At 41.6% G+C, this 19,591-nt stretch overlaps 1 protein-coding gene across 1 annotated transcript in view; it reads right to left on the reverse strand.

Annotated features, from left to right (window-relative positions):
- Positions 1 to 19,591, reverse strand: part of SNAP23 (synaptosome associated protein 23) — a 68,703-nt gene that overhangs the window by 26,528 nt on the left and 22,584 nt on the right. The window contains exons 3-4 of the mRNA XM_029598653.1: positions 14,823 to 14,864; positions 8,061 to 8,109 (exon numbers count right to left, since the gene is read on the reverse strand). Coding sequence (XP_029454513.1) covers positions 8,061 to 8,109; positions 14,823 to 14,864 — 91 coding nt within the window. The remainder of the gene's footprint in view (positions 1 to 8,060; positions 8,110 to 14,822; positions 14,865 to 19,591) is intronic.

The raw sequence follows: 19,591 nt of genomic DNA on the forward strand, positions 1-19,591 counted from the left end.
ATGGTAGAGCCTTGAACTGATAATCCTTTCCTAGGACCATGAATTGCAGGAATCTTTGGAACAGGGATAAGGAGATATGCTCTGATATATCTAGGGATGACAGGAATTCTCCTTTTCTTACTGCCAAAATCACTGATCTCAAGGTTTCAATGCAAAAAAGAAAGTGTGACACCTTCAGATACTGGCTGATTATATTTTAATTCAAATTATGGTGGAATGTTCCTTCTTACTTCAGAACAATAAAAGAAATGGAATACCTGCCTTCTATTTCCAATATGGGTACTGGCACCATAGCCTCCAAATGGAGCAACTGGCCATTGCTGAATTGCCAGCTTCACTGGGGATCTGCAAGGAGACAAGACAAAATTATCTGTTGTTGAAGGACTCAACTCAAGGGCGTACCTTTGCCAAATGATCTCTAAGACTCACTGATCTTTTGTGATGTGGGTTCCAGTCCTTATAGTACCATCGCAACCATGCTCCTACCAGCGGATGTGAGAAGTGACAATCCCGAACTGTCATTGTACGTCCATGGATCCCATAGGACCCCAAGACCCTCCATCCCAACCCCTTCTTCCATGAAATGGTTGTGACTTGTTGGATAGCCTTAAGAACATAAGAACATGCCATACTGGGTCAGACCAAGGGTCCATCAAGGCCAGCATCCTGTTTCCAACAGTGGCCAATCCAGGCCATAAGAACCTGGCAAGTACCCAAACACCAAGTCTATTCCATGTTACCATTGCTAGTAATAGCACTGGCTATTTTCTAAGTCAACTCAATTAATAGCAGGTAATGGACTTCTCCTCCAAGAACTTATCCAATCCTTTTTTAAACACAGCTATACTAACTGCACTAATGACATCCTCTGGCAACAAATTCCGGAGTTTAATTGTGCGTTGAGTGAAAAAGAACTTTCTCCGATTAGTTTTAAATGTGCCACACACTAACTTTATGGAGTTCCCCCTAGTCTTTCTATTATCCGAAAGAGTAAATAACCGATTCACATCTACCCGTTCTAGACCTCTCATGATTTTAAACACCTCTATCATATCCCCCCTCAGCCGTCTTCTCCAAGCTGAGAAGTCCTAACCTCTTTAGTCTTTCCTCATAGGGGAGCTGTTCCATTCCCCTTATCATTTTGGTAGCCCTTCTCTGTACCTTCTCCATCGCAATTATAAATTTTTTGAGATTCGGTGACCAGAACTGTACACAGTATTCAAGGTGCGATCTCACCATGGAGCGATACAGAGGCATTATGACATTTTCCGTTTTATTCATCATTCCCTTTCTAATAATTCCCAACATTCTGTTTGCTTTTTTGACTGCCGCAGCACACTGAACCGACGATTTCAATGTGTTATCCACTACGACGCCTAGATCTCTTTCTTGGGTTGTAGCACCTAAAATGGAACCTAACATTGTGTAACTATAGCATGGGTTATTTTTCCCTATATGCATCACCTTGCACTTATCCACATTAAATTTCATCTGCCATTTTGATGCCCAATTTTCCAGTCTCACAAGGTCTTCCTGCAATTTATCACAATCTGCTTGTAATTTAACTACTCTGAACAATTTTGTATCATCTGCAAATTTGATTACCTTGTCGTATTTCTTTCCAGATCATTTATAAATCTATTGAAAAGTAAGGGTCCCAATACAGATCCCCGAGGCACTCCACTGCCCACTCCCTTCCACTGAGAAAATTGTCCATTTAATCCTCGCCGTTTCCTGTCTTTTAGCCAGTTTGTAATCCACAAAAGGATATCGCCACCTATCCCATGACTTTTTACTTTTCCTAGAAGCCTCTCATGAGGAACTTTGTCAAACGCCTTCTGAAAATCCAAGTACACTACATCTATCGATTCATCTTTATCCACATTTACCTCCTTCAAAAAAAGTGAAGCAGATTTGTGAGGCAAGACTTGCCTTGGGTAAAGGCATGCTGACTTTGTTCCATTAAACCATGTCTTTCTATATGTTCAGAACAATTTCCACTATTTTTCCTGGCACTGAAGTCAGGCTAACCGGTCTGTAGTTTCCCGGATCGCCCCTAGAGCCCTTTTTAAATATTGGGGTTACATTTGCTATCCTCCAGTCTTCAGGTACAATGGATGCTTTTAATGATAGGTTACAAAATTTTACTAATAGGTCTGAAATTTCATTTTTTAGTTCCTTCAGAATTCTGGGGTGTATACCATCCGGTCCAGGTGATTTACTACTCTTCAGTTTGTCAATCAGGCCTACCACATCTTCTAGGTTCACCATGATTTGGTTCAGTCCATGTGAATCATTACCCATGAAAACCTTCTCCAGTTCGGGTACCTCCCCAACATCCTCTTCAGTAAACACCGAAGCAAAGAAGTCATTTAATCTTTCCGCGATGGCCTTATCTTCTCTAAGTGCCCCTTTAACTCCTCGATCATCTAACGGTCCATCTGACTCCCTCATAGGCTTTCTGCTTCGAATATATTTTAAAACGTTTTTACTGTGAGTTTTTGCCTCTTCGGCCAACTGCTTTTCAAATTCTCTCTTAGCCTGTCTTATCAATGTCTTACATTTAACTTGCCAACGTTTATGCATTATCCTGTTTTCTTCTGTTGGATCCTTCTTCCAATTTTTGAATGAAGATCTTTTGGTTAAAATAGCTTTTTTCACTTCCCCTTTTAACCATGCCGGTAATAGTTTTGCCTTCTTTCCACCTTTCTTACAGGCCGATACAGTACAGTGCTCTCCAACGGAGCGCACTGTTAACCTGCCCTTGGACGCGCGTTTTCCCTTACCCCTTATTCAGTAAGGGGCGGAAAACGCGCGTCCAACCCGCGGCACCTAATAGCGCCCTCAACATGCAAATGCATGTTGATGGCCCTATTAGGTATGCGCGCGGGATACAGTAAGTAAAATGTGCAGCCAAACTGCACATTTTAGTCTAAGAAATTAGTTTCTGCCGACACCGGGAAAGTGCACAGAAAAGCAGTAAAAAACTGCTTTTCTGTGCACCCTCCGACTTAATATCATAGCGATATTAAGTCGGAGGTCCCGAAGGGTGTAAAAAGTAAAAAAAAACCAAACCAAAAGAAAAAAAAATTTAAATTGGGCTGGCGGGCCGAAAACCGGACGCTCAATTTTGCCGGCGTCCGGTTTCCGAGCCCGTGGCTGTCAGCGGGCTCGAGAACAGACGCCAGCAATATTGAGCGTCGGCTGTCAGACCCGCTGACAGTGCCGCTCCGGGTCAAAAGGAGGCGCTAGTGTCCCTAGCGCCTCCTTTTGCCCGTTTCTACCGCACCATCTAATTTACATACTGAATCGCGTGCACTGGGAGAGCGGGTGTTCGTCCACTTTCCCGCGTTTTTACTGAATCAGCCCGTTAATGTGTAGAATACATCTGGACTGTGCTTCTAGGATTTTTTTTTTTTTTAAACAATGACCACGCCTCTTGCATACTTTTTACTTTTGTAGCTGCTCCTTTCAGTTTTTTTCTAACAATTTTTCTCATTTTATGAAAGTTTCCCTTTTGAAAGTTTAGCACGAGAGCCGTGGATTTGCTTACTGTCCCCCTTCCAGTCATTAATGCAAATTTGATCATATTATGGTCACTATTGCCAAGCAGCCCCACCACCATTACCTCTCTCACCAAATCATGTGCTCCACTGAGAATTAGATCTAAAATTGCTCCCTCTCTTGTCGGTTCCTGAACCAATTGCTCCATAAAGCTTTCATTTATTCCATCCAGGAACCTTTGCTCTCTAGCGTGTCCCGATGATGCATTTACCCAGTTAATATTGGGGTAATTGAAGTCTCCCATTATTGCCGCACTACCAATTTGGTTAGCTTCCCTAATTTCTCTTAGCATTTCACTGTCAGTCTCACCATCTTGACCAGGCAGACGGTAGTATACTCCTATCACTACAGTCTTCCCCGACACATATGGGATTTCTACCCATAAAGATTAAATTGTGCATTTAGTCTCATGCAGGATATTTATCCTGCTGGACTCTATGCCATCCCAGACATAAAGCGCCATACCGCCTCCCGGGTGCTCCTCTCTGTCATTGCGATATAATTTGTACCCCGGTATAGCACTGTCCCATTGGTTATCCTCCTACCATGTCTCTGAGATACCAATTAAGTCTGTCATCATTCGCTGCTATACATTCTAATTCTCCCATCTTACTTCTTAGACTTCTGGCATTAGCATACAAACATTTCAAAGTTTGTTTTTTGTTTGTATTTTCATTCTGCTTTTTAATTGAACGTTTCTCGTATTTATACTGTATCTACACTATATTATAATATTACTATGTTAAATTGGCATTCTGTTCTATTTTCCATGTAAAGCCCCTTCCTCTATTTTGGGCATTTCATCGTTTTATGTAAACCGGAGTGATTTGAATATCTTACAAGAACTTTGGTATATAAAAATTAAAAATAAATAAATAAAATAAAAATAAGTTAGAATTTTTTTAGCTCAGGTGAGTTTTTAGTTACAGGCACTTGGACTACTTTTCTTATTATTGGAACCTCACTGTCGGGATGCCTTAATTTTAATGCATCATTAGTATCCTTTGAAGATACCTCTCTCCGAACCATGCGCTGCTTGAACGACTGCCTGCTTTCCCCTTTGTTCTAGTTTAAAAGCTGCTCTATCTCCTTTTTAAAGGTTAGCGCCAGCAGTCTGGTTCCACCCTGGTTAAGGTGGAGCCCATCCCTTCGGAAGAGACTTCCCCCTTCCCCAAAAGGTTCCCCAGTTCCTAACGAAACTGAATCTCTCTTCTTTGCACCATCTTCTCATCCAAGCATTGAGACTCCGGAGCTCTGCCTGCCTCTGGTGACCTGCGCGTGGAACAGGCTTTAGGACATTATATGCTCTGCCTGGTTTGAACTGACTGGAGTCCTTCAGTCAACTTCAGGGGAAGCCTGTGCCCATGTGTCTTTTGGCAACCTCTGGGGCTTTGACTCCCCTAAATCTTTCACCAGCTTTTCCACTTGTTTTTCAAACAGGTGCCATTTAAGCGGCAGCATACTCTGTCAAACTTTGGATGCAGTCCCCAAGGAACAGGTTTTTAGCCACAACAAACATCTGGCTATTACTGCTGTTGCCACCTATTTGGACAAAGTCCTAACCAGATCATATAAGGTATCTGCTAGTAATTCTGACCCTGACTCCAGACAAGCTACTTTCCCCACCAATGGTCTGGGATCCCTTATTTTCACTCTCAAACTGGGACTACTGGATCCAGCAAATTAAAGCTCTTGCCACAGTCTTCACAGATGGCTGCCTGTAATGACAAGTTGGCCAAATCAAATGCCTTCTTCAGCAGGGTCTCCACTTTTCTGTTCAGAGGGGTTTCTCTACCGGGGTGGTAGTTTTCTGCATAATTGTAGCCCCTGAGGGATCCACCTTTAGTATAGGGGTTCCTTTTCAGCCTGCTGTAATGGATACAGTGCTTCCATAGGACTTCTTAATTTTGAGTCTGGATTATCCCACTCATCCCCCTTAGCCGGCTTCTTTACATCTGCTAAGATTGCTCTTCATCAGTCAAGGACCACATGACCCTTGAAATGAGATCTCTTGGCTCCTCCTTCCTAAAATAACCTGATCTCTGAATCCTCTTCTGCAGATGAGGTCAGCTCCCCCTTCCTCTGCTTCCCCCCAGGAATCCCTTCATCCACAGGGACACTGCAAGCAGTTAGAGAAGAAAATAACCCAGCTTGGGAAACCTCTTGCCCCAACTCCAGCCACGGCTTTTTCTGAAACAGATCCTGTTCCTTGATGGGTAGCAGGGGAGAGAGATCCACTCTGTCCAAAGCACTTTAAGCTGTCTTCCTATTACTTTATTAAAAATGTGGTAATTGCTTACAGCATTAAGTGATGTACATATCGTAACATACATAAAACAGTCAAAACAAAATGAACAAAAAATGTTCATAGTCTGTTACAAAACGTATGGTAATTTAGAGCATTTTAAAGACTCTCTGATTCTACCAAGAAAAATAGGCTTCTGCTTACTGCCCTTCAACTCACAGTAAGCTTTGGGCACAATCAGCACAAACTCTGTTGAGGACTCCTGCCCCCTAGCCCCAAGGGGCGCCTTTGGCTCAGCACAGGGAAAGTTGGATCCAGCAGAGGAGTGGAGAGATTGTGCCACGGTTATGTTCCCTGAAGATAACAGCAGAGGGAATCTGGTTGCCATATTCGCACAAGGCTCAGAAGCTGCTGCCTGGTTTTCAATCCCCTCATCAGCGGCTGACAACTTCCCTTTTGCTCCCTCTCTCGGGCTTCCATGTAATCATCAGAGGAGCAGGCAATGCTCGTCTGTCACCACACCCTGCACAGTCACATTTTTCCCCCCTTTCTGTCATACCCGTTTGCTGTTGGGGAGGGGGTGTGGGAGGGGGAGTTAGAGAAGGAGCAGATGAACTGTATCACCACCTCAGGCCAACAGGCACCCATTCTCTACATTCTAAGCTAATTCCAGCACTGCTGCATTTGTTGTTTTTGTTTTTTTACCCCTAATAGCTTTCTTAATTGAGAGTGGAAGACTTCTCCAATAGTTGTCCTCTGTTTAGTGAATCCTAGGCCCAGATGAAACCAGATTCCCTAGGGAAGGAAGATCAGTTATAATAGACTGTTGACCAGGAGTTTCCTTAACTACCACTGGGAAATCAAACTGAAGAAAGACTTTTGCCCCAGGAGTCCAACTTCACTCCTGCTGGACCAGATGGCTTCCCCTGCTGTTCTAGATTATACAGGAAAGAAGAAGGATGTCCGTGCAAGATTCCTCTCTCTGCCTCCATCTGCTGGTTGGGGGGGGGGGGGGGGGGGGGGAGAGGAGAACATATCCCACATGTCTGGACTAATTTGACAGGGCAATCAGGAAAGCCCCTTTGTGTCAGTTCTATGCATGCTTGAATTCTGCAGCAACATAGCACTTAATTTAAATTAGGGATAAGAATTTGCATACGTGTTAGCTATTCTGTAAAACAGACCTGTTCGAAACCCTCTGGGACAAGATTTGCCTATCCATGCTCTAATATGTTCTATGGTTGACACACAGGAAGGATAACGGGTGCCAGTACTCCAAGGTTTTTCATACACATAGGGCTGATGCAATAAAATTATGCGGTAAAATGGGTGCTCGTGTTAAGCGCCTGTTTTCCTAACGTGCGCATATCCATAGCCCCTGGGTACCCGATGCAATAGGTAAATGAGCTGCCTCTCTAAAAAGGACACGCTAGGGAAAATTGTGCATCCTTAGCATGTCCTTGACATTGGATGCCCAGGAAACGTGACTGTGTGCAGGTCATGAAAAAAGAAGAGACACTAAATACAAGCATCCGTTTTATCCCACTACCAGGATATACATGCGCCCATGATTCCCTGCCCCCCCCCCCCATTCATTCTCATGATACAGCTTTCTGTGGTTCCTCCGACTTACTATCGTTGCGATATTAAGTAGGAGGCACCACAGAAAGCAGGATTATGTGGATTTTTTGTGAGCCTTTGATGCACGGTGAGGCTTAACGCCAGCTCTTGGGCTGTCATTAAATTTGCCACTTTAATCAGGGCTCGTTGGGTGAGCGGTAATTTAGTTCATCCCAGGGTAACAACTAATAGCCTCATCTACATAGATTTTACATGTGATGAGTGCTATTAGCTATGCGCAAGTTTGGACACGTGTTTTGGATTTGCTGATCCCCTTATTAGAGCGGGGGTTATGGGGCACACTTGATTACATCAGCCTCATATTGTCTATGGCTGTGGTTCCCAACCTCATCATCAGAGACCACTCAGCCAGTCAGGTTTTCAGGATATCCACAATAAATATGCAATACATGCAAATCTTTCGTGCTCATTCATTGTGGATATCCTGAAAACCTGACTGGCTAGTTGGTCCCTGAGCTGAGAACCATTGCTGTATGGGTCCATGACCTACTCAAACAGCAGTATTTATTACTTTTGAACCTCAGAAAAACTGACAAGGCTATGGCATTGAAGTGTTCTAGTCTATCTAGTACACTATCTTTATGTATTGATTTCAACAGACAGAACTCACCGCCTTGTTCGTCCAACATGGTAATGGTCTTGATTCCAGCATCCTGACTCTAAACAGAAAAGCACAGTATGGGGAACTGAAACCAGGTTCTGTGAAACCTTTAGAAAATATTTCACCGGGAAGCAAGAAAGAAAAAGCATCCAGAAAAAGAAGGGGTGTCATGAACAGTTAGCTGAAAGCATTAAAACAAAAAGAGCCAATGGGGCATCTTTTCTATAAACTGTGTTGGAAAAAGGAAGGGAAGGAGGACAGAGGATCATGAAATACCTAGGGGAAATGAGGAATTTCCATTTACACGGCAATTTTATGAAACATCAAAAATACATGGCGATAACTATTTTTGGACCAATAGAAAACAAGCATTCTAAAAATCAAAGCGTAATAAGTTTATTAAATTACTTATGGTGATTTTATTTAAACATCTTATTTCTGCGATTCCACAACTTGTTCAGCACAGATTACAATCATACACACACAAAAACAAAAGCTAACATACATAAAATGTGTATTTTCTAATTGTTTTAACAGCAATTAAACAGGATCTTCATTGAGGCAGATAATCTGTATCCACTTTCTAATGTCTATATCTATATGGCGCATCTCCTGCTGTTCCCACCAAAAAATGCTATGCAGTGACATCACAAAGCTCCAAACTGTGGTGGTGGCCCTGCCCACTGTCTTACATCATTCAGCCCCCATAATCTCTACGGAACATTGCTTTTATGAAGACCGGCAGAAAATGCAATTAAAAGTCACACTCTGGAAAACCAAGATGCAAATTTCCCCAAAGGGGAATCAGATGTTAAAAGGTAACATTTTTTTCTACCCAACCTGGACGGAATGATGCCTGTTTCATGACAAGACAAAAGCTCTAAATATCCTTTGTCCCACTAAGTGCCAATGAAAAATGGAATTTCTTGGTTTAGGATGAAATAAACTAATGAACCAACTTCACCAGCTAAAGTCAATATTTCCAAACAAGGCAGCAGAAACCCAGAAGGAGGCTCTCATGTATAGGGAGAGGTATAACCAGAAGAAGAAATAAGAAATACCACCTCATATAGGGTTCTATTACTTCTAATCACTTCTATAGCACTATTCAAAATACACAGGGTATATTGTGTCCAATTCTGGAGGTCACATTTCTAAAAAGATAAACATAAGAGAAAACAGCTCACAGGTGAGCTACCAAAATGGTGCAGTGCCAGCATTATACGCAAGTTCTGTGAAGTAAAACTTATCTAGGGCAAGTGGATTTTCATGGCTGGTGGGCGATATCCAAGGGGCTTGGAGAAGGCAGCATCTTTGGCCCCACAGGCAGCAGCAGCTGCCATGCTATCTACAGCCCAGAATAGGGCAGGATGACTAGAGCCACCATTTGCAGCATCAGGGCAGATAATGGGAAGGCTGAAAGAGATGAGTACATGGGAAAAGAAAGGTGGGGATGGTTGTGCAAAACCTGATGACAACATTTTTAAATCCTCACTTAAGGATCTAAATAAAGAACAGAAGGAAGAGAAGAGATACGACAGATTTATATAGCCCAAAAGATATAAATGACGACAAGAGGCAAGCATTTTTCAATGCAAAGGAAAGTTCTCCAACAGGCCATGATTTGGAGGTTGAATGAAGGGAGATACATGAGTAACATAAGGAAACCTTTCTTCACAGAAAGGGGGGTGGTGCTGTATGGACAATCTTCCAGTGGAAGAGAAAGAGTACCTGAATTCAAGAAACATGGCGTAAGCATAAGATTCTTAGGAAAGCAAAGGTTAAGTCAGAGATCAAGTAGGATTTATGGAATTGCAACAGAATGGAAGACTGTGCAGATAAGTTAGGCCTTGCAGTGTTTCCTTGCTGTCATATTCTGTTTCTGTATTAATGAGACATCTTTCATATACAGTTTTTCCAATGCAACAGATTCCTAGCTGGCAACATCTTGGCTATTCCAATGCTGAACTTTGGAGAGTAGACGAAATATGCAATGGTGTATTTAGATGGAATTAAAATTAAGGATTAAATGGCTACCTGACTACCTAAAACCAGTAGTCAGCATGTGAATTTCTGGGGGGTTTTCAGCTGCCAGTTGGTGGCAGGATAAAATAGTTCTTACCCTATTTGCTGGAGCGTCCTTGGCTGAAAGTAGTATTCCAGGAGGTGGATTTGGGATGTTTTCAGTGGCCTGATACTATCTAGGCTATGTTGAGCCTAAGAGGCACAGATAGGCAGCTAAAAGGTGATTAAAAGTACTGCTTTACCCATCTCATAAATGAGAAACAGTAAACCCGATTAAAGTGTTAATTTAAATCCTAATTTCTGTCACTTTAGGACAGTACTTTGATCTTGATAATTGAAGTCAGTCATGCTGTAATGATCTTTAGCTTTAACATTTAAACTATAATGTACTATAGTTGAATGGAAAAGTGGCTTAGGGGTATAGTAGTGGGCTGAGAACCAGGGACCCAAGTATTCAAAGTTCAGCTTCTCCCATGGACGCTCTTTGCAATCTTGAGTAAGTCACTTTGCTCTTTGTTGTCTAAGGTACAAACTTAGGACCAGATTCATTAAGGCTTTTCTCCCATTTTATGTCTATGGGAAAAACCTTTAGTGAATCAGGCACTTAGATTGTAAGCCCTCTCAGGGGCAGAGACTTACCTGAATTGTAACTTGCCTTGTGCTGACATTTGGAAAAGTGGATTATTAAATCCAAATATCGTTTAATTAGAGATATCTGCTTTTCTAATCAGAAACTAATTTAAAAAAAAAAGTTATTTTCTCTATCACTTCTTCTTTCCTCTAGGTGCTGCAGAGCTTGTAGGTCTTTAGACCTTTGCTGTGCAATCAGAGTGCAGTTTCCTGACAGGCTTTGCAGAAGGCTAGCGCACCACCCCAGAGAAAACAATTCCTTTGGTGCCTAAAAGCTCTAAATTACAGTGGGTAACTTTTTAAAGTTATTTCTTCCTCTTAATGGTTTATGGTGCTATATTTTACTGCCAGCAACTAATCTAGACAACTTGAGTGGATTATATTGAAGGGCTGTTTGTATTAGCTCTTGCCCAGTAAATTAGACATCTCCTGAATAAAAGGGAGCCAAGTTTGCTTGAAAAAAGCATTAAACGTGTCCAAAAACCCACACATAAGCCCTAATTTTTTTTGTTGTTTCAATGTGGTTTTTTCTCTTATACTAAAATTATTTTACTTTAAAAGGCTCTCACTTACATATATATAGACCACTCTAAAGGAGTACTCAAATATGTTTCAAAAATATTTAATAGGTGTATAGTGATGCTTCATAAAACTATAAGAACACCCCACATTTGTGCCTTGCTTAATTTTTTGTTTAATCATGAGCACCACCGTCAAACATTATTATATATTTTTTAAATTTTTTTGAGAAACGTATTTAAAAAGTAAGTGTAAAGCACTTGAAATTGAATGGTATCCAAGAATACCAGTGATTTATGGCCTTCCGAAGATTCCCAAGAATTTGAATGATCCACCCATTCCACAGATTGTATCATTGAAGGGTTCAGTCTTGGAACCTCCAGCAATTTTTGTAGATAAGTTTTTGCAACCGCTGGTCCAAATGAAACAGTCATATTTGAAGGATACCATTCAATTTCTGAATAAATTAGGGGAAGTTCAGATTGGACGAACTCCGATATTTCTGATGACTATGGATATCGTTTCACTTTATACATGACAACGAGCTGCCGCGGACATTGTTAATAAGGCAGTATTATTTCATCAAGGACCTAAAAGGATCAAGGCTGAATTATTAAAGACTTTTGCTGAATTGGTTATATTTAACAACTATTTCAGCTTTGAAGAAAAATTTTACCATCAGAACCATAGCATCCCCATGGGTTCTTCTTTGGCTCCAGCTGTCGCGAATTTATTTGTAGCGGACTTTGAAGAGAGAGTCATTTACCAGTCTCAATAGTGGCCTATGATTGGGGTTTGGTATAGATACATTGATGACATTTTTGTCATTTGGAAGGATTCACAAGAAAAACTGGAGGAATTCAAAGTATGGATCAATGGTGCTGATCGAAATTTGAAATTTACATTCCAGCACAGCGTTTCCAGAATTGTGTATTTGGACGTAGTGGTTGAGATTAATGATGGTCGAATAGTTACCACAGTGAATAGGAAGCCAACAGATAGAAATAATCTGTTGAGATATCATAGCCATCATTCGGCAGCTTTTAAAAAGGGGCTTCCAATATCCCAATTCTTTCGGATTAAAATAATCTGTTCGTCCAATATAGAATTTGAAAAACAGGCGGCGCTTACTAAAAAATTTAAGGATCGCGGTTATCCTACTAAAATCATTAGACAAGCTTACAAGAGATCGAAGTACAGCGACCGGGCACAGCTTCTCACATACCAGGAACGAAGATCACAGGAACAATTAGTCTTTGTGTTACAGCAAAGTACTTCTACTACGGCTTTGATTAACTCCGTTAAAAGACATTGGCATGTATTGGGGCTCCACAAGGTTTTTGAGGATTTACCATTGTTTGCGACAAGTAGAGGCTCTAATATAAGAGATAAGATAGTTCGGGCCAGTTTGAATAACGACCATCATTCTCTTGAAAATAGAGGAGAACATAAACAGTGTGGGAGCTGTTCAGTTTGTGCCAATACCATTGAAGGGAATTGTTGGACTGATATCAATACAGGATATACAGTAAAATAGAGCGGCAACTAACTGTATATCAAAGAATGTGGTATATGCCATAATTTGTAAGTGCTCTAAGGTGTACATAGGACGGACAAGTCGGTCTATTAAGATTCGTTTAATGGAGCATAGGTCCCGCATTAACAACAGAGTTTTGACAGCACCATTGGTAAACCATTGTGTTGAACATGGTTATAGTTTTGATGATTTGAAATGGACAGTAATTGAACAAGTCAGAAAGAAAACAATGTGGGATGATGTAAGGATAACATTGAATCGGAGGGAACAATATTGGATATTCAAATTAAAAACTGAAGCGCCCATTGGTTTGAATGATCAGATTGACTGGTTTTCCCTCCTTTGAATTTGATTCCAGGGGGAGGTGCATCGTATTACAGCCATGTTTTAAGTCACGTGATGGAGTCCCTTTAAATCGGGACGCCGAACAGGGGAGAGCGGGTCCGCCATTTTCTTTGAGAGGAGCATGGAGTGAGCAGCGCTTTTTGCGAGCTTTTTATGATTTAAAAGAACGGACAAGACAAAGCTGGGGTGTGCAGCGTTTGAGTGGCTTCCCCTGATGAAGAGTATTCGAAACCTGGCCTTGTTGGGGCAAGTGCCGCTAACAGACTACACTGGAACCTGAGGATTTCAACTGAAAGATAAGTGTTATTTTGGACTTTTGCTCCGGTTTTGAACAATGGGCGACCTGTAATCCTCTGACACTAGTGCTTTACACTTACTTTTTAAATACGTTTCTCAAAAAAATAAAAAAAATAAAAATTTTTTTAAATATATAATAAAAATATGTTTTTGAACAATTGATTAAAGGACTATAGGGTGGACGGTGGTGCTCATGATTAAACAAAAAATTAAGCAAGGCACAAACGTGGGGTGTTCTTGTAGTTTTATGAAGCATCACTATATACCTATTAAATATTTTTGAAACATATTTGAGTACTCCTTTAGAATGGTCTATATATATATGTAAGTGAGAGCCATTTAAAGTAAAATCATTTTAGTATAAGAGAAAAAACCACATTGAAACAACAAAAAAATTAGGGCTTGTGTGTTTGTTTTTGGACACGTTTATTATTTGATTTACCCCCACATTTGTGGATAAGTAATTTTTGATAATGAAAAAAGCATTAGCATAGACAAGTCTAGAATTATGAATCTGGCATATTATTAACTAATGGAGTCCATTTCTTCTCCATCTGAAAGAGCCAGACTGTACGCACATGGAACTTACAAGACTGGGCCCTCTAACCTACACAAATAATTTAGCATTTTATAGTTTAGATTCACCTGTGAGTACATGCAGACTCATGGCTTTTAGCTCAGCCCATGACATTCACAAATAATGAAAGGAAACTGGGCCCAGACTATGGGGATTCACTTGGAGAATACAATACCAATTTGTTTTTTTCCCAACCAGGTGTAGTCCTGTATTATATGATCCAATCCTGCTCCCTTTTCCCCTGTGGCCGTCCTTCCTGCTTCAAATCTGAGCATTTTTCCAGCACGGTGACACTGTAAAAATACCTCCCAAGCAAAAGAATTATTTGTACCACATAGTCTATATAGGGCCTGTCAGTCTATCAGCCTTCAGACATCTTCAGGGGATAGTCCTGTAATGCAGTGGTCCCCAACCCTGTCCTGGGGGCCCACCAGCCAGTCGGGTTTTCAGGATATCCACAATGAATATGCATGAGAGAAACTTTGCATGCACTGCCTCCATAACTTGCATATTTTCTCTCATGCATATTCATTGTGGATATCCTGAAAACCCGACTGGCTAGTGGGTCCCCAGGACGGGGCTGGGGACCACTGCTGTAACCCATAGCAGTTAACAGAACAGGAACTGATGGAAAGGAAAATTCTCATTCTGGGGGGGGGGGGTCCATACTTTAGCATACATATTTAGTCATCTTTTAACAGTCATCTGTTTGGAACTTGAATTGAGTTTATCTATACTATTTAAAGAAAGTGCTGACTTTTAAACAGTTGATAAATATATTATTCCACAGATCATACTTGGCAGTGTAGGAATGCAGTAATTCCTGCAGCTACAGCCTTACCTCTACAGCCATGTTCAGCATCCTCCGAGTGCTTTCCAGAGACTAGTATGCACAAAGACAAGAGAGACAAAGTATTGTTACTAGCTTATCACATATATAATCAGAATCCAAGTAATCTCTTGCTGGAATACAGATTCAGAGGAACTCTTCAGGTTTAAGGAACATTTTACATTTCTCTTATTTAGCCAGTGTTCATCTCACAACAAAAGTAACAAATTTAGAATTCTACTCTGAAGCAACTTTATTCAAAACAGGAAACTAAGGGTGATTGGGTTTACAAAGCCAAACACAGCACCAACTAGTTGCGCGCAATGCTCAACACAGAATCTTTATAGACAAATTCAAATTTCAGTGGGTTATTTATAAAGATTTTCTCCTATTTCGTGTGAACAGAAAAACTGCTTAGTAAATAGGGCCTTCAGTTTGTAGATTCAGACTGATGTAATAGCAGCATGCAATACTAACAGCTCTGAGAATCTATATGAACCGCCCTCAAACCACCTTAAGGGACAGAGCACACCTCTCTACCCAGTTTTCCTTAAGATCCACACCCACAAGGAATCCTGGGTGAAAGGAGGAGCCCCTCACCAGTGTATAGGAATTCAGGGCCTAGAAGGGTTAGAAAGGCCCTGCAGAGCAAACAGGAACCCATTCTATGCAAAAACCTGCAATATGTGATGAATGTGTGCTACCTGTACTTAAGGTAAGCTGCATTTGTTTGACTTTTCTCTCTCTAAATAAACTGCACATAAAGGAAACAGCCAGAGTCTGCCTCCTTATTCCTTCTGGCCATTTCCCAAGACACTATCACCAAGTTACCACATATGGTGGTAGTTGTGGGATCTCTTGCTTAATCAGGAAGCCCAGGCAAGAGCCCACAGCCGTAGTGGCAGAAGAAAAATACTCCCAAAACCCCTGAGAAAGTTTTCTTTTTCCTGGTCCCTGCCAGTTCCACTCACTCATCCTTCATATAACAGGCCAAGGGGGCTAGCCCTGCCAGTATAGTCAGGGGTCAAGCAATGAGTAAGTGCCAGACAGGCCAGCAGGATTTTTTTGTCGTTCCCCCCCCAAACACTCCTTTCCCTAGAAGTAAATAGTTTGGAGGCAACTCAATAAGCAGGGAAAATGGAGCAGGTGATCCAGGTCAGCAACAATTACATAACACTCTACAAATGCAAACTGGTCAGCAGTAGGCATTGTGAGAGCAGGTGATTCAGCAGCATATGGTGCTAACACAGATAGCACAAGATAAGCAAACTCCCACTTCATCAACACTACCCCAGAAGATGACCCCGATTGTTTCCTGAAACGCTTTGAACGCACAGCTCGACTGTAGACTGGCCAGAGGACAGGTGGGTTACCTATCTGGGGAATCTACTCACTTGGGAGTATTCAAGGTGCCTTCTAAACCACCAATCCAGAAGGGAGGGCCACATACAAGGAAGTCAAGGCCACCTTTCGAGAGAAGGCGGGACCAACCCCAGAAGCCTACTAATAGCAATTTCGGCAGGGAGACCTACAGGCTGGAGAAAACCCAAGGAACCTATTACACAGACAAAGATGTCACTTGGAAGTGGCTTCACTCTGAAGGGAAGACTGGGGAGGAGGTAGCCAAATCGATTCTGTTGAACAGCTCCTAGACAGTCTAGAACAGTCTACGTGGCAGTGGGTCTGCAGACACCCAAACCTTACGTTGAAAAGGTGCTGGAAGCAGCAGAGGCCTATTAATCTGGCTCAGATTATGCCTCAGTCACCACAATTCCCAGAAAAGCCATTTGACCTGGGTTGTGAACAACAGTGTGCTAAGAGCCAGAGCCCCAACAACCAGTAGCACAGGTCCGGCCAGACTTTTGACTTCAACCACAGCACTCAATCGGACTGCCATGTTTCAGCTGTGGAGAAAGTGGCCATTTTGCCAGAGACTGTTCCCATGGGGAAGATGGATTCTAATGCCGTGGCCCCACACTTTTGTAAATTGTGTGTTTGTTCTGACCAGAGAGTCTCTAATTTTATGATTACAGTTTAACAATACATGGCATTCCAACCCAAGCATCAGTGAAATCAGTGTGAAAATGCTCGAAGAGTTACTGAGGCAAGTCCAGATTGACGACGACAGAGTAGTGACCCTGGCATGCATATACATGGACAAACAGCAGTATCCAACAAGGCAGGCACAAATGAATACTCCAGTCGGCCAAGACAAAATTGAGGTGGGAGTTCTTCCTTGGCTACCCTACCCAGTGGTCATAGGACAGGACTGTCCAAACTTTAAAGAGCCTCTGGAACCATCTCACAATGGGTACATCCAACCAAGACAATGAAGAATTGGATTTTCCAGAACTCTTTCCCTTGGATAATCCAGACTCATTGAGCGCTTCAACTAATACTCAAGCAAATGTTGAGGAAATTTGTGGATGAACATGGCAAGAACTGGGACTCCTTACTGCCCTCTGTGTTGTTCACAATCCAGGAAGTACCCCAGAACTCAATGGGGTTTTCCCCTTTTGAATTACTGTATGGGAGGAGGCCAAAAGGAATTTTGGACGTAGCTCGGGAAACTTGGGAAGATAAAAGTAAACACTGGGCAGAACCTTGAAGACTATGATCTCAGAGTGCAGGATTACCTTAGAACATCCTATGGCATACATTAGCTGGAAGCTGATGCCATGGGAAAGACATTATTCAACAGTCACGAAGGAGGCCTTACCAGTCAAGTGAGCCTTAGAGGCCTTGAGCTATTATCCACTGGGACAGCAGTTTACTCTCATAAAATGGTCCACCTTTGAATTAAAAGAAATAAGGAGTGCAATGCATGGGTGATGAGAATTCCTAGCCCTACAGCCCTTCAACTAAAAACAAACAAAAAAAAACAAAAAACCCACATCACACCATAGGGCAGGAAAAGAAAACACCAATGTGGATTTCCTGTCCTGAGAGGTGTCCCTGGTACAGGCAGGCATTCGACCGAATTAAGGGTGAGCCGAGGGGAATGGTATGTGAGGGAAACTCCCTCAAACTACCTACCTTAAGGGTCTCGCTCAGTCTTCCTTATGATCCAGACCCATAAGGAAACCTAGGTGAAGAGAGGAGCTCCTCACCAGTGTATAAGAACTCAGGGCCTAGAAGGGTTAAAGAGGCCCCACTGAGCAGGCAGGAACCCATTCTATGCAAAGACCTGTTATGTGTGATGTCTGTGTGCTATATGAACTTAAGGTGAGTTGCATTTGTTTGTTTGACTTTTCTTTCTTTCTGCCAGAGTCTGCCTCCTTATTCCTTCTGGTTGTTTCCCAAGCCGCTATCACCAAGTTACTACAAGCTTTGTGTGAAAAATATGCCTCTTATTAACTCTCTTATATGAACAAGAAATTAGGGCTTGTTGAAGTACATGGCAACTAGAGTTCTAACAGCTAAATGGCTCCTGGAAAAAATTGGGACTCCACAATTTGTGATAACTTTCATTGAATCAACATAAGAATCCTCAAAAGATGTTAAATACAACAGTTCTGGATACATTTTACTTCTACAGATGTTAGGGGACCCCTTGGAAGAGACCTATACTGTCACTAATATGTTAGTATTCTTATACTTATTTACAGTTGTGGATCACTTTTCCAACCCATGCTCATAATGATTTACAATATAAAAGTACAGTCAGTAATCACGTGCAGGGTAAAGATCAGCAAACACACAAATGAGTTATCTGAATAGTCAATAATATACATCATCATAAATCAAAACAAAAAAAGCACATAAGTAGTATCTAAAACAAATTAGCATATTGACCATTGAAAGGTATCAAACTACAAAGTCTACACTGAAAACCACACAACTGGGTTGCCCTCCTAAACACACCTATGGAAATGAATTTCTGAAATTAAGCTGCACATGCATGTGGTTGTAGTACTTAGGGAATGGCAGCTGGGTGCAGTTAGATTGTTTAACTACATCCAGGAATTCTGCAAGGATGATCAGGCAGATATCGGAAGTCGTGCTCTGTGGCTACTTTCAGGTTCATTAGCCCAGAGCCTAAGTATCTTCATCCAAGGGCTTCCTGATTGTTGATCAGTTCAAACGAATATGCACCAACAATATGGTTTTCTTATTTTCAAATTAGCAGTTCTGGCAACCAAAACTTTGACATAAATCTAAACATGCTTCAGACAGATACAGAGTAGAATGGTAAGGGCAGGGGAGGAATAAACAAAAATATCAGGGTTTTGAATGTTTGCTCAATCATAGGAAACTTTAGGGGACCAAAAGAAGAAAATACAATCAATGGGCAGAGTAGTGGTATGGCTGCACTGGACTTCCAAGAATGCAGGGGGTAACCTACAAAGCAGCCATGGATGTAATCTTAACAGAGATATGGCTGGCATCAGGTTCTCAAAAAGATTGGGGTAACTTGCATGGTAACTGCAAGAACTGACCATGATTATATCCATAATATCAACAAGCACAGAATGGCCAGATATTTCAGATAACAGCCTCACTAGTTTTGGTGGCTAAGTGGGTTATCACAAAACTTGGCAGTAAAATATTAGTAGGGGTATAGGTGTTCGATTAAATATAGGTCTTGTAAGAACCAAAGTGGAAGACAAGGCCTGAATAGCCTACCTGCAGAGGCCAGCACTGTGGTGGAATTTAAACATCTTGGGACAGATAAAGAGCAGTGCTAGGTACAAGGTTGAGAGTCTGGATAAAAGGAATGGGAGGCAGCTGGTATTGGTTTATGTATAGGCATTTATATGCTTATCTATCCAAAGGAGGAG

The sequence above is a fragment of the Rhinatrema bivittatum genome, chromosome 4 (assembly GCF_901001135.1).
Source record: "Rhinatrema bivittatum chromosome 4, aRhiBiv1.1, whole genome shotgun sequence".
NCBI classification, from domain to species: domain Eukaryota; kingdom Metazoa; phylum Chordata; class Amphibia; order Gymnophiona; family Rhinatrematidae; genus Rhinatrema; species Rhinatrema bivittatum.